The sequence below is a fragment of the Callithrix jacchus genome, chromosome 3 (assembly GCF_049354715.1).
Source record: "Callithrix jacchus isolate 240 chromosome 3, calJac240_pri, whole genome shotgun sequence".
NCBI classification, from domain to species: Eukaryota; Metazoa; Chordata; class Mammalia; order Primates; family Cebidae; genus Callithrix; species Callithrix jacchus.
This window is the reverse complement of record NC_133504.1, coordinates 34,682,896-34,697,258: the sequence shown is the minus strand read 5'-3', so window position 1 is coordinate 34,697,258 and position 14,363 is coordinate 34,682,896. Positions and strand designations below refer to the sequence as shown.

At 33.5% G+C, this 14,363-nt stretch overlaps 1 protein-coding gene across 8 annotated transcripts in view; it reads right to left on the bottom strand.

Moving 5' to 3' along the window:
* FSTL5 (follistatin like 5) overlaps positions 1-14,363 on the bottom strand; it is an 848,028-nt gene that overhangs the window by 70,562 nt on the left and 763,103 nt on the right. For all 8 annotated transcript variants that reach the window (XM_002745278.7, XM_008992524.5, XM_008992523.5 and 5 more), the window contains one exon: positions 11,522-11,646. In XM_002745278.7, the coding sequence (XP_002745324.3) occupies positions 11,522-11,646 (125 nt within the window). The remainder of the gene's footprint in view (positions 1-11,521; positions 11,647-14,363) is intronic.

Here is a 14,363-nt window from a genome sequence, read left to right as displayed (position 1 = left end):
TTCCCCACCCTCCACAGACCCCAGTGTGTGATGCTCCCCTCCCTGTGTCCATGTATTCTCATTGTTCAACATGTGCCTATCTTAAATGACCAGAGGAGCAGGAAAAGTTGCATGAATAAAAGTGATATTGAGTTTGGCTAGCAGATTGCTAACAATTAAGATGATCTAACTCAGAATTGGAAAGGGCGTTTTAGACAAAACAAGTAATTACATGAAAGCAGGAAAGTATGGGAGCTACTCAGATTCTTCTGGCCTGGACCATATAATGTGTGCAGATCAACATTAGGATGTGAGGCTGGTGAAGGAGGGAGCTTCAATGTAGCTGCGAAATAATCTGTAAGCAACAGGAAGCCCATCAGTTTTTTTTTCTTTCAATTGGAGTATTATATCATTCTAGATATAACCTAAAAAGAGGAATCTAGTGGTTCTGTTTGGTAAACTGAAATATGCAGAAAATGATAAATATGGAAAACAGGAAAGAGTTAATTGTGTTAAGAAGTTGAGAGGCAAGAGGCCTCAGCTTGGGGCTGTGTCTGTGAGACTGGAGAGGAACAGATTAATGAGCAGACTTTATGAAGCTCGACATGAGCAGACAGCAAAAATTACTGCAGGGTCTGCAGGGACTACCGGCACAACACTATATTTTTGTCTCTCCCTTCTGAAATCATTTACCTTTGGAAGAGGAAAATCAAACTGATCTAGGAGATATTAAATACTCTGTTAAAGGTCTCAAAAGAGCTGGAAATTGAGTTTCCAGCCTAGGTCCGTGTGGTCTCAAATTCTTGCTTCTGCATGCATCTCATACAAATGAAAAATAATGAAAATTTAAATTGCCAAGAGGACTTCAATTAGGGAAATTTCAACAAATTTTATAAACAGTGGCTTTAAGGTAGACCTGGAAGGATTTATTAATATCAGGCAGAGGATAAAGAAACAAAGTTTTCTGCAAGTGAATACAGATAAGCACAGAAATATAGTGTAGATCTGTTGTGAGGAGTTGAGTTTTGCTGTAGTAAAATCACGTAAATGGGAGAAAAGGGAGTTTGCTAAGCTTGGCTTGGGATGACTTGTACAGTGCATCAGTCATTAGGTTTTACCCTGAGAATGAGGAAATAACTTGAATTCTATCATGTATTGAGTGGCAACTCTAAATTTGGACTGAACTGAGTTTATAGCTCATTCCAATACATATGAAATGATTCACCATTTGTAGAATAGGAAAAAAAAATATGTTGCTGCTAGTTTTAAATGAGACAGAGCATAAAAATTGCTTAGCTCAGAATCTGGCATAGAGTAAGTACTCAATGTTTGTTAATTACTATTAACATATATAATAATCTTAGTGATAAATACAAAAATCTACAATTGAGCAATATAACCTGAAGGCATGAAAGTGGTATGGTAAACTCGAACACTTTAAATGATTATTGTGCATAGGAAAAAAAAAGATAGAAATTATTACTGAAACTCTATGTTGGACTATATGAATAAATAGTAGTATAGTGCCTCTTTCAGTAAGTTTCTCATATATCTGGTTCACTTTTCTTTAAAATTGTCATCTGTTTATTTCTTACTAAAATTCAAATTCTTGACATTTCTATACTTGACATAAAATCACTCTATTTACCGTAATAAAAAAGTTAATCTTTCAATTATTTACATTATAGACTTAAAATAAAAATTGAACTTTTTTATGTTTTACAAGAAAACAGGATTTCCTAATGAATTTGAAATTTTAACAGTGAAATTATTAATAAGAATAAATATTATTTATTCTTCCTCTGTAAACCGAATATTGTGTTAGTCCAAAAACTGTTTTTAAGTATTTTAAAATATTAAAAGATGTTAAAACAGGTCAATTTCTAATTTATCTGTTAAAATTGATCTGTTAGTGGTAGAAGTATCAAAAGGATTATCAACACATCATTTTCAACCATGATAGATGATAATTTAGATAAAATACACTTTCTCCACGTATCTACTAATTTGCTGGATATCCCTGTTATGGTTCATTTTTAAAGCTCCATGTCATCATTTTCATGTACTTCATTTTTGTTTGAACCATATCTTAAAGAAGCGAAAAACCTGACATTTTATTGAATTATTTCTTGTTCATAAGGAAAAGCAAGACATAAAACATTATACCAGAAAAAGTAAATGTGAACAAATAATCACACCTGAATAAAATAAAATAAAATTTAAATTTAAAAAGGAATGTGATTGTTTGAATATTTGCCTCAAAATAACCAGTAATTTCTTTATTGTATATGGATAGCTATAGGGAAGATATAACAGCAGATTTACAACTCAACTAAAATGATCCAAAGTATTAATTTTTTACAGCTTCATATCATTGTGAAGATGTAGCATAGCAGTGCCACCACTGGTGCCCACCCAGAGACAGCCACCAAAACCACCACCACTAATGTTACATGTAAATTAACTTTGCTTTAATGATCAAACAAAACAAAAAACTGATGTGTATATAATAGAAGCATTTAACCATATGCAAAGAACATTTCCAAATGTCTTATCATTATTTTATGCATGCATTCTCAAAGAGCAGTTATTTATTTAATGGCGTTGCTTTGTTGAACCACAGTAGAATGCTTTAATTTAAGGGTTTCTGTTAAGTTATATACTCCTATATGTGAAGTTTTATCATTTTAATAATTACATCAATAAAAATTTCATAAATTCATAAAACCAATGCTATGATAAAATATAGCATGTGCCATTTTCCTTTGACAGAAAAATAATATATCCACTTAATGCAACAAAGAATTAAAGACCTCAGTGTACATTGTCTTTTTCTTTACCAAAACTTTGTGAGACCTAGCTAATGCTATCTATGATTAATTAATAATATTACAGTCTACTGTGTTAAATATATGTATTCATAGGCCATGCAATGTACACATTCAATTCATGTAAGAAAATGCTTAAATTCTCACAATGAACTCTGCCCATCTCTTGTGGTATATTCATTACATTGTATCTTAACTTTTGGCATATTTCTTCATTCATTTTAATTCATATTTGGGAGTGATTTACTAATGAACAAACAGAGTAATCTCTGCAACCTTATAACTGACTCGTTTAGGGTAAGGTAAGTGTGATTTACCATTATCAGTAAACCCCAAGTCATATGTATGAAAGGAAAAAAATACCTATATATGCATATATATTTGCTTATGTTTGTATGCCACAGTTGTCTCTCAGGAGAATACTGGATCCCGTGAGATGGACAATCCTGTTTTGCTGAACACTTTGATAAGTTACATAAGGACCTCTGAGAGAAGCAAGAGCTATTTAACTTTGCATAATAAAACTCAAGAGTCAAATTGGCAATGTGGAGTGTTTCTAAATTATGTGCTATTAGTGCTCCATTGACTTCTTCACTAAAAATTGTTATAAAATAAGTCTATTTAGAGTCTTTATTAAATTTTAGAGCTTAGAGTCTACCAATAATACCTGTACAAACTCTTATTTTTTAAAATAATCACATATATGTATATTAAAAATAACTTGTTCTTTAAATCCAATCTCATTCACCAAAAATATTACATAGCAAATGTATGCTAGTAACATGTCTAACAAAACATTCTGTGAAAAGAGGTGCAAGTCTATTTTGTTCATTCACTTTGGATGCGAGACTCCTTTCTTACAAGTGTCAGAGCAGAGCACAGTTAACCCAGAACAGAGACCGAGAAGGGAAACAGACAGGGTCCTCTTACTCAAAAATTAATAAAGGTAACAAACTAAATGGCACTCTGTTTTTTCTACATAAGCGTTTTCCACTCAACATGTGGTCGGTATTAATATGCTAAAGAAAGCTGAAAGTATTGCTTAAAATAAAAGCAAAGCAGGAAATCATAATGAAAAAGAAAGAGTAACATTATAGATCAAAGCTTAAAGGGTATCATGTGCTTACGTCATTAGAAATAAGACAAAGAAAGTTATCCAGTGTTTATGTAGATGAAGCTTTGCACCCATAGAAGAATGTTGGGAGGTTTGCTAGCAGCGGTTTGCATGTATATACACATAAGCATATATAAAAGTATATGTGTATACTTGTTTTGACAATTTTTCAATATCTTTTGTTTTCAGATAGTGCAGTAGCTCTGAGGAGGTAGGTATCCCATGAGATAACAGGGTCTACAAATACAGAATTTGTCTTTGTGTGGAGTGGAGAGGGGGTGTAAAGAAGGCAAGAAAAACTGTGAAAGGGAAGGTCACAATTTCAGAACTTAGGCATATTTGAATATTCACTGTTTCAGAGAGTGCAGACAGAGTTGGCTCTTGGGATATTCGGAATTCTTTGTTAGTTTCTCTTTGTGGAAGCATGCATATCAGGAAGCATATCAGGATGAATGGAGTTAAAACACACCTCACTGAATTGTGACTTTTGTGAGATTTTCATCTACAAAGCATTTTTTGAAACAATTTTAATTGCAGCTTATCATCCCAAGATTTTACTTTTCTCTAAATGCCGTGGAATGACAGGTATTTTCAATTTCTGCTGTGCTAGGATTTCAATGTAACCAAAGCTGTTTAGTGCTAAAATTGTGTCTCTCTACACCTGATCCATGAATCAAGTTATAGATGAGTTGTCTTGATATATGGTTACCCATATATATAATTTTTGCTTTAACGGATTTGATAAAATATGGGGGAGAATGATATACTTTAACTTTCACTTTCACAGAATGTTTATTTTTCCCTTGGAGGAGCTTTAAGAAAACATATATCAAACTCAATCCCTTCTTAATCATTTCCTTGCTGTAATTTATGACAGAAAAGGAGTGCTATAGACCACTCTCCAGACTGCCAGAGCAGTATCCGCTACTTATTCTCTCATCTTACTTCATCGTTGTAGCAAAGCCATAGCCATTGGCTGTGCAGGGATTATTACAGATCAGAAATGAGATAAATCCTTAGCCCCTTACTACCCCATTTAGCTCCAAGTACTCTTACACTCTTAGCACTTATTTCACTGTTAAGGATCCTAAAGGAGTGCCTTCCAACTACCCTGGTCCCTTCCAACCCATTTATATTGAAGATTAACACTGAGGTCTGGTTCCTGGAATTCCTGAATTATCCTATAATACTCAATTCCAAACCAACATCATCTTGGGGTATGGTGCTGGGGAGGGAAGGGATGTTATAAGAAAACCTCTTGAACCCTAGTGGTTTGTTTTCTTGTTTCATTTAGCAGGTCAAGTCATGCCAAATGAAGCAAGCAAACAGAGGAGGAAAAAGTTGTGGGAACTGGCATTTCTATGATTTTACATGAATGCCTGTTGCTTAAAGTCTCCCTGTCAGTGTGATTTACAAATCTCTATTCATCTTATTGCTTATCATATAATCACTGACTGAAATAAATACATGTACATGCACAGGTACATACACATCATTCCACATGCATTCATTTTAAGACACTACATAATCAACCAATCAACCTCTAAACAAAAATGGCAGTAATAAGTATATCAATTTCCTAACTGTTGCATTTTCCTCTCAAGAAATAAGAGCAACTTAAAGATTTATTTTTATAGAAATACAACCCAAAAAGATGAAAGCAGTGGTTTGAAATTCTAAACAATATAATCAAATGGTAGTTGGGGTAGAGGGGATGGTTTCAAGAGTAGCTAAGCCTTTCAAGACATTTCAAATAGCATCACCCAAGTTTCTGCCTTCCCTCACTTCCCACAGGACTAGTCCTGGAGTGAATGTATAAATCATAAATCATCTCCTTGAATTCACTCTAAGTGACCTCTGTGCCAATTGACATCAGCATGTTTCAGCTAGATCGGATTAAATTTGTTTCTGCTTGAACTCTAACTGGGAGAGACAGGAGAAGAAATGGGAAAGGAATGATTTGCAGGTGCTACAAAGGGCAGGCTATAATACATCTTTATTTTTTGTCATCAAATAACACTTGTTTTAGATTGTACCAGAGGTATTATTTTAGTCAGTAAGAACTTTAAAGGATTTCTACTTATAACACCCAATAACCCAAATGTTAGCTGTTCTCTTGCTATCCAGGAGAAAATATTTTGCTGTTATTCTCCTGCCAACCCGTTATATTCATGCTACATCAAAAGCTCTAGGAAAGACTTCTGCTAATTCTTGCATTTGTGGTAGATTACACTTTCTGGCCTTCCTGGTAGCCGGCACTCAGATTTATTACATTTCCCTCCTCTGTACCACATTGGCCTCCATGTAGTTCTCACTTTCTTTCTTTCTTTCTTTCTTTCTTTCTTTCTTTTCTTTTCTGTTTTGTTTTGAGATGGATTTTTGTTCTTGTTGCCCAGGCTGGAATGCAATGGCGCCATCTCAGCTCATTGCAACCTCCACCTCGCAGGTTCAAGCGATTCTCCTGCCTTAGTTTCTTGAGTGGCTGGGAATACAGGTATGTGCCACCACACCTGGCTAATTTTTTGTATTTTTAGTAGACACATTTCTCCATGTTGGTCAGGCTGGTCTCAAACTCCCAACCTCAGGTGATCCATCTGCCTCAGCCTCCCAAAGTGCTAGGATTACAGGCGGGAGTCACCACACCCAGCCATTGTTCTCACTTTCATCCCCTTCTATCCCAAAGAAATAATTCTCAGGAAGAACCAATGGAGATTTTTTTGACGGAGGTTCTATGGAAAAGCTCCATGGAAATTATTTATTGCCTAATATCTGCCATCTTCTAAGTGTCTCCCCTTCTTTTATCATTTATCCTCACCTTTCTAGAATCTTTACTTATGAAAAAAATATAATGTAACTGCCTAACCTATTGATACTAATTTATTATGCAAATTCTAGTTGCACCTGTACAGCAAGCTACAATGTTCACACATAAGAAACTGATACTTAAATTGTTCTTTCTTCACAATGGCAGCAAAAGTAAAACAATTGATTATGTAAATCCTCATGCTTTATGAGAATTACTTGTTTTGAAATTTAACACAAGCATTGTGAAAACTGTTTCACCAAATCTCCTATTCATTAACCATATAATTAAAAAAATTAACAATAGTAGAATTATATTATTCAAATATATCTATTTACATGCAATGATATTGTAATTTCAATTTAATATGACAACTAAGTTGTAAAGCTTACTTCTTTGGGTACAAATTACACATAGAATAATGAAACGTTGCTTTACATTTGTTTACAGTTGATTTTAAAAGGTAATGTATTATTTCAAATTTTATTAAATTAGACATAATTGACTGTTATGAGAATTACATTCATCTTCATTTTTAACAGTCTCTTCTAATTTTACCTATCTGTATATTTTTATTTATAAAAATCTAAATTGAAATTCTTCCTGTAAGAAATTTATATTTCTTATGTCATTCCAAAATATACTTCTTTTGCCCTTACAAATCTTTTCAACTTCAGAACTACGGTTCCTGTAGCTTATTAACTTCTTGCTGAAGTTTAAATTTTTTTAAGAAAATTATTTACTAACTTCAAAATGAAAATTTGTCTTAAATGGTATTCTTAAATTCCTCAGTCATTATTTACTTTATGACACCACATGCTTATGTGATATGCTTAAAGACTACATTAAAGAAGCCTGAAAATTCCAGGCACAGAAACAGAAAAACTGGAGGAAAATGAGACAAAATCAGGCAGGGAAAACACAGATTTTTAGGAAAATCGTAAATAATCACAGGGGAGCCATCGTTCCAGTGGAGATTATGAAGTGTGGACAACAGCTAGTGAGCAGCTGAATACTCAAGCATTATTTTATTCCAGTCCTTAGAAAGTAATGAAGGAAATTGGCTAAGGTCACCAGAGTCAATGATGAATGGTGTTGCTGGGATGTTCAGGCTTAGATCTGTCTGAAAGCAGATGTAAATTATTATTACTGTAGTTTATTGGTTCCATACAATTTGTGTGCTCTGAACACCATCTCCATGTAACGCTGATAATGCACTAGATGCTGAGAAATCCATATATAGGAAACACAGTTCTTCCCTCAGTACCATATAATCTGGTTTAGGAAATACCATAGCACTTTCTTCCCTCTTCCATTCCTATGAGAAACATAGTGGTTTTTGGACACTAAGAATATAAAAGCCTGACACTTGTCAAGAAGCTTTTCAGACACTGAAGATATAAATTATTTGAAAGAAGTGTACTAGCATGAGAGAGAAGCAGATTAATGTGATGGAGAGTCAGAGAAAGAAAACTAATATTAATTCAACACATATGTTTAAGACCCCCTGCCTGGCATGGAAGTATGTACTGAATCCAACAGTCAGAAAGTAGTGTCAAATTCTGAAAAACACGAGTCATAACAATTCAATCTCAGCAACACATATTTAAATACATGCTGAATTTGCTTAGAAATATACTATATGGCCAGGCGCGGTGGCTCAAGCCTGTAATCCCAGAACTTTGGGAGGCCGAGGCGGGTGGATCACGAGGTCAAGAGATTGAGACCATCCTGGTAAACATGATGAAACGCTGTCTCTACTAAAAATACAAAAAAATTAGCTGGGCATGGTGGCACGTGCCTGTAATCCCAGCTACTCGGGAGGCTGAGGCAGGAGAATTGCCTGAACCCAGGAAGCGGAGGTTGTGGTGAGCCGAGATTGCGCCATTGCACTCCAGCCTGGGTAACAAGAGCAAAATTCCATAAAAAGAAAGAAAGAAAGAAAGAGAGAGAGAGAGAGAGAGAGGGAGGGAGGGAGGGAGGGAGGGAAACATATTATACGAGCTGGGCATGGTGGCTCACTTCTGTAATCCCAGCACTTTGGAAGGCCGAGGCAAGTGGATCACCTGGAATTCAGGAGTTCAAGACCAGCCTGACCAAGATAGCAAAACCCCATCTCTACTAAAAATACAAAAATTAGCTGGGAGTGGTGAAACTCCTGTAATCCCAGGCACACTCCTGTAATCCCAGCTACTCAGGAGGCTGAGGTAGGAGAATCACCTGAACCCAGGAGGCAGAAAGCCGAGATCACACCATTGCACTCCAGCCTGGGCTACAGAGTGAGACTTCATCCCAAAATAAATAAATAAATAAAAGATAAGAAATATACTATGTTAAACTGGTAGGCAACCATATTCATTGCTCAAGTGTTCCTGATGTGGAATAAATCCTCATTATGTTAAAAAAAAACCTTACGTAGTTAACAGTTTATTTTTGGAAATGCATGCTAATTTTTACTCCTCACATTCACTGTAGTAAAATGAGTAATTACTTTGAAATGCACTAAGAAATTCGATGATCATTCATGTTCATTAAAATGGGATTCTATATGCAGGTAGAATTGCTATAATTTGATTTTTATTCTTACTAAATTACTTTTACTAAATTAAATACATATAAATAAAGTACTGACAAAATACCCATGCATTTACTGCAAATTCTTCAAAGGAATATAAAGATGCTTAAAAATATCCTCTGTTATACTTTTAAGACTTTTTCATATTATATAGAACTAAATAATAGAAATTTGTGCCTTATAGTTGTTCACAATATTTAGATGTTTTCTGAATTAATATTAGCTCCAATTCGAGCTCTGAGGTAATCATTTAGAGCCCGAAGAGATGCTATGCTCTGACAACATATAAATTATTTCTAAAAATACAGAATTACACATAGCACTTACTGCATGCAACCAGTCTATACCCTTGCCTCCAGTAAGTATTTTAACATAATAATCACTTTACATATTATAGAGTGAAAACACTCCCAGCTATAAACAATTATATCTAGAAGTGTCACAGACACTAGAATTTTTCTCATAGAAATTGTATTAATAGTAGATTTTTAAGAAATAAAGTTGAATAGCATATTAAATACAATAATAGGAAATAGGAAAGTGGAATAAACAAAAACAAAGGCTATATATTTAATTATTGATTAATTGTCAATAACCTGAAAATAACAAAGGAATATTTATTAGTCACAACACCCAATGTCAATTAAATGAAATTTTATCCTTATCAAATATGTATGAAAACTTCATATATTCTGTAGACATCATTTTAAGTGGTACCAATTTAGTTCAACTCTAATTATTTAAGTTCCTGAGCTATTACCATCAGAACCTAAAAACTGTTATTTTTATCAGATATTCTGTAGTTTCAATAATTTATTTTCCATAAAAATGTATAATATTTGTTTCCTTTTTTTGACACAATCTTGCTCTGTCCCCGAGGCTGCAGTGCAAGGTGTGATCTAAGCTCACTGTAACTTCCACCTCTCAGGATCAAGCGATCCTCCTGCCTCTGCCTTGTGAGTAGCTGGGACTACAGGCGTGTGCCATCATGCCCAAGTGATTTTTGTAATTTTAGTAGAGACAGGGTGTCTGCATGTTGCCCAGGCTAGGTTCAATCTCCTATACTCAAGCGACGCCACGGCCTTAGCCTCCCAAAATGCTGGAATTATAGGGGTGAGCCACCCTGCCCAGCCTGCACATTATGTTATTTAAACACTTTATTGCTGAGTACCTAATAGGCATTCTGAAAATAATGGGTAATACATATCAAACTTTGAAAATATACTTGGCTGTGCCACAAATAATTTATTCTATTTTTGACTATGAGTTACAATTCTGGTTTATTAGTACTGCTTTTGATTTTTGCAAAGTTGAATTTTGCTCTCTTTCTTAATTCCCGCAACTGCAATTTTTAGATGATATAATATTTAATTTAATATAAGGAAAAAATATGCAAATAATCTGATAATGACACATATAACATAGCTAGAGCAGTTCCCACATATCAGAATTAACCTGAGAGAAAGGCCAGTCTTTGGTTCAGATTCAATTTTAACATTGCTGAGCAACTATTTTTTAAATCGCCTCAATAAATGCTAAAGATACATAATAGTAAATATCATGATATGCCAATCTTCTCCTCATTTTAGCATTTAAACTTTTTTTATAAAGATTTGGAGTTATAGCACTAGAAGTTAACGTTACTTTTTTACCTCTTGTAAACACATAAAGAGATAAAACACACTATTTCTCAAAGTGCAGACCTCAAACACTTCAACTTCTTGTATTTCCTAATACAATTTTATATCAACTTCAAAATGACCAAGAAATAATATAACAGTGAACAAAATATTTATATTGAATATATTTCTGACTGTGGCTGCTTTATGATAGCAAGTTCCAACTAACATTCTCTCCATTTGAGAAGTGATTTTATCCTTTAAATTATTTATTTTGGGGAAAAATGCCAGCATTTTGCAAGAGCCCAGTAAGAGAAATATTAATGACAATTTGAAAAAACATTGTTAAAGTGATTTCAAAAAATAAAATTCTATTTTCACAAATTCACATCTCTATTAGGCATAAAGAGAAACAACACTTTATGGGAAATTCATTATTAATGTTGATAAACAAAGGTTCAGTAAGCCGATATGACACAGCTAAAGCAAGCGCAATTGTACATGTGTATTTTTTATAACCAAATTTATTTATGATTCCACATGGCTTTCTATTAAAATTGGAGAGAAATCTTTAAAAAGTTGATCACTCAACTCAGCACTTACCTCATATGGGTGATAATGAGTGTTGTGGTGGGAATGAAAAAATCATCCACTCTGTCAAATTGCTTTCCCACTGGTTGGGTGTGGATCGTGTGGTGAGGTACATTCCCACTGGCCAGGGTAATTACCTACACAGAACACATCTTGGTTAGCCCTCAACAATGCAGTCACCCAATAGTATAAGCTTTAATGTTATTTAGAGATAAAATAAATGTTTCCGGCAATTTCTCGCATAGGCTTTATGCCATTCTCAAAATTAACATATTATTATCCAAATTCCAATTCTGATATTGTGTTGCTTGTTTTCAATATAGAAACGTTTGTTTCCATAAAGAAAAAAATAGAAAAATACATGTCTTAAACAATTTCAGCTTAAAATATAAAATAAATAGGTATATAAGTAACTTCTGCATTAGAAAACTCCTAATCTCCTTTTAATGAGAAAGATAAATGCAAACATACAGATAATGTGAAATATCAGAACACAATTTCTCCAGTATAACATAACTAGCAACATAGTTCTGGAAACTTCAAAATAAATTATGTGAAACATTCAAAAGTTTTAAAATCTTAGAAAACATAAAACCATATTCTAAAACTTTTCCTCCTATCATTGAAATATAACTGTTTTAAGTGTTTTAATAAAAGAGATTTCATCTTTTATAATAAATTGTTTTTTAAACTTTTATGGTGTTTTAAATAAAAGGTCGCTATATTTAAACTAGTTGATTTCTCCTATTCCATTAGTTAACAAACCCTATTAGTTCGTTCTTCAGATCTGTTTGTACCCGTAACCATTCATGTTTCCCACTGCACAATCATTGTTCTGGGAGCCTTTTAAAGGGCTTTTTTCCTGCTTTGATTTATCCCCTTTTAAGTACGTTCTACATATGGTCACCAAAGCAACTTCCTAAATTACTAAGTGCTAATTAGTGGTTGTGCCTCAAGACTAAAATTTTCCTTTGGTTTCTATGACAAGATTTTATTTAATTCGTTTTATTTTTAGAGTTTGTTTTTCTTAAAGGGCCATTTTTCTTCATTTAAATGAATATACTTTCATTGAGTTCCATCAGAATTCCACCTTGTTGGGGCTGAATTCCTGAACAACAGCAAAATGGAAGACCTTTATTTCAAGTTATTTCCTGGGAATATCTTCCTCTCTAATTACTGTGCATTTGATAGGACATTAATTATACAACAATTATGCAATTTGTGGATTACAGAATCATTATAATTTTTAAAACAGCATTTCAAAAGGTTTATAAGACACATGTGACTTTTAAAAATTAAACAAATTATAATAAATATTTGAGAATCCATCTGAGGACACTAATTGGAAAATATTGTCATATATCTAAAATTCTGAAACTTAGTTTTTACCAATTATAAATACCTCAGAAAATACACATTTGGCTTTCATATTTGACAAAGATGTATGGATTAAATTGTAATAAAAGTTAAAGCACAAAGAAAAAAGTTAAGTAGAATTTTCTGATCCTTGAGATCATGCTTCAAGGGTCAGTGGGTACCATTAGAAGATATACTGCATCAGGGAAAAAAAAAAAATTAACTTCCTACCCTTTGCAAACTAGCATTGATTTCTTTTCCAGCCTAATCTTTTAACATTATGGCATGGGAAACACTAGAGCCAAAATGAGGGTTTGCCCATATTTTTGACTTTGTGAATTCAGTTTCTCCAAAGGAAACATATCTTAACTTCTGTTTCCTTTGTGAATGGTTCCTGATAATCTTTTGGGAGACAATTATCCATGAATATTTTGACATTTCTGCGTGTGAGGTCTTTCACAACAAAGAGCATTGGCAAACTAGGTTTAAGGCTGATGGCATAGCAAAAATGCCTCGGAGACTAGTGATACTATCTTGCTCATGAGAAATTTAGAGAATTATCTCTTTTGAACCATTTGCTGATGTTCAAGGGAATTGACCTACCCTCCCCTTCCAGGGGAAGATCTTCATACATTCCAGAGTAATGATGATTATCTCTCCAGACAGAGGAAAGACTGATATGTTAGCAGTTTAAAAACCACAGACTTATAATTCTAGGGTCTCTCTCCTTTAATGCAACTTTGCTGGACACACAGGGTAGCATTAGTTTCTCCACATGACACAAAGTCTATTTGGGCTGGGGCATAAACACTAATATGCCTCATGAGTGAGACATGGTCTATTCTCTGATCCAGAGACCTTGTGTTTCTTATCATATTGTTTGCCTATCTATCTATCTATCTAATCAATCATCTATTTAATCAATCTTATACCTATATTCACATAACACACACACACATAAACTTTATGTAAATAAATCTTCTTGTATATACCTTTGTAAAGAATACTTCTTAATTCCTACACTTCATTTTATATTTTCAGTTGTGACACTTACCTTTCACTCCCACCCAGGAAATATTTTTAAAATTTACTATATTCCATTATCACGAAATATTTTTATTAAGCATCCAGAGAAAAATAAAGAACCCATTTTTAGATAACTGGATAACGTGTGTAAAGAATACCTCTATAAAGCTTTTTTCTCTGTACAATATCAAAGGAATTTGTTTAAATTATTTTGTGGCAGAATTGTAACACTGGGAAGGTTGTTAATCTATCCAAGTAGGATGGTTCAAAGGGGAGAGGAAGGGATCAACTCTGAAGAAAATTGTATATTAAAAATATATGCAGCTTTATTTTTTATAAAAGATATGAAAAAAAGTAAACATTTAAGCTATGCTAATCTTAAAATTAATAGTGTATTAAAATAATTTATAAGAGGATTTTTTAAAAAATCATATATATTGACCTGTTTTACTCATCTTGTCAAGGGTATACT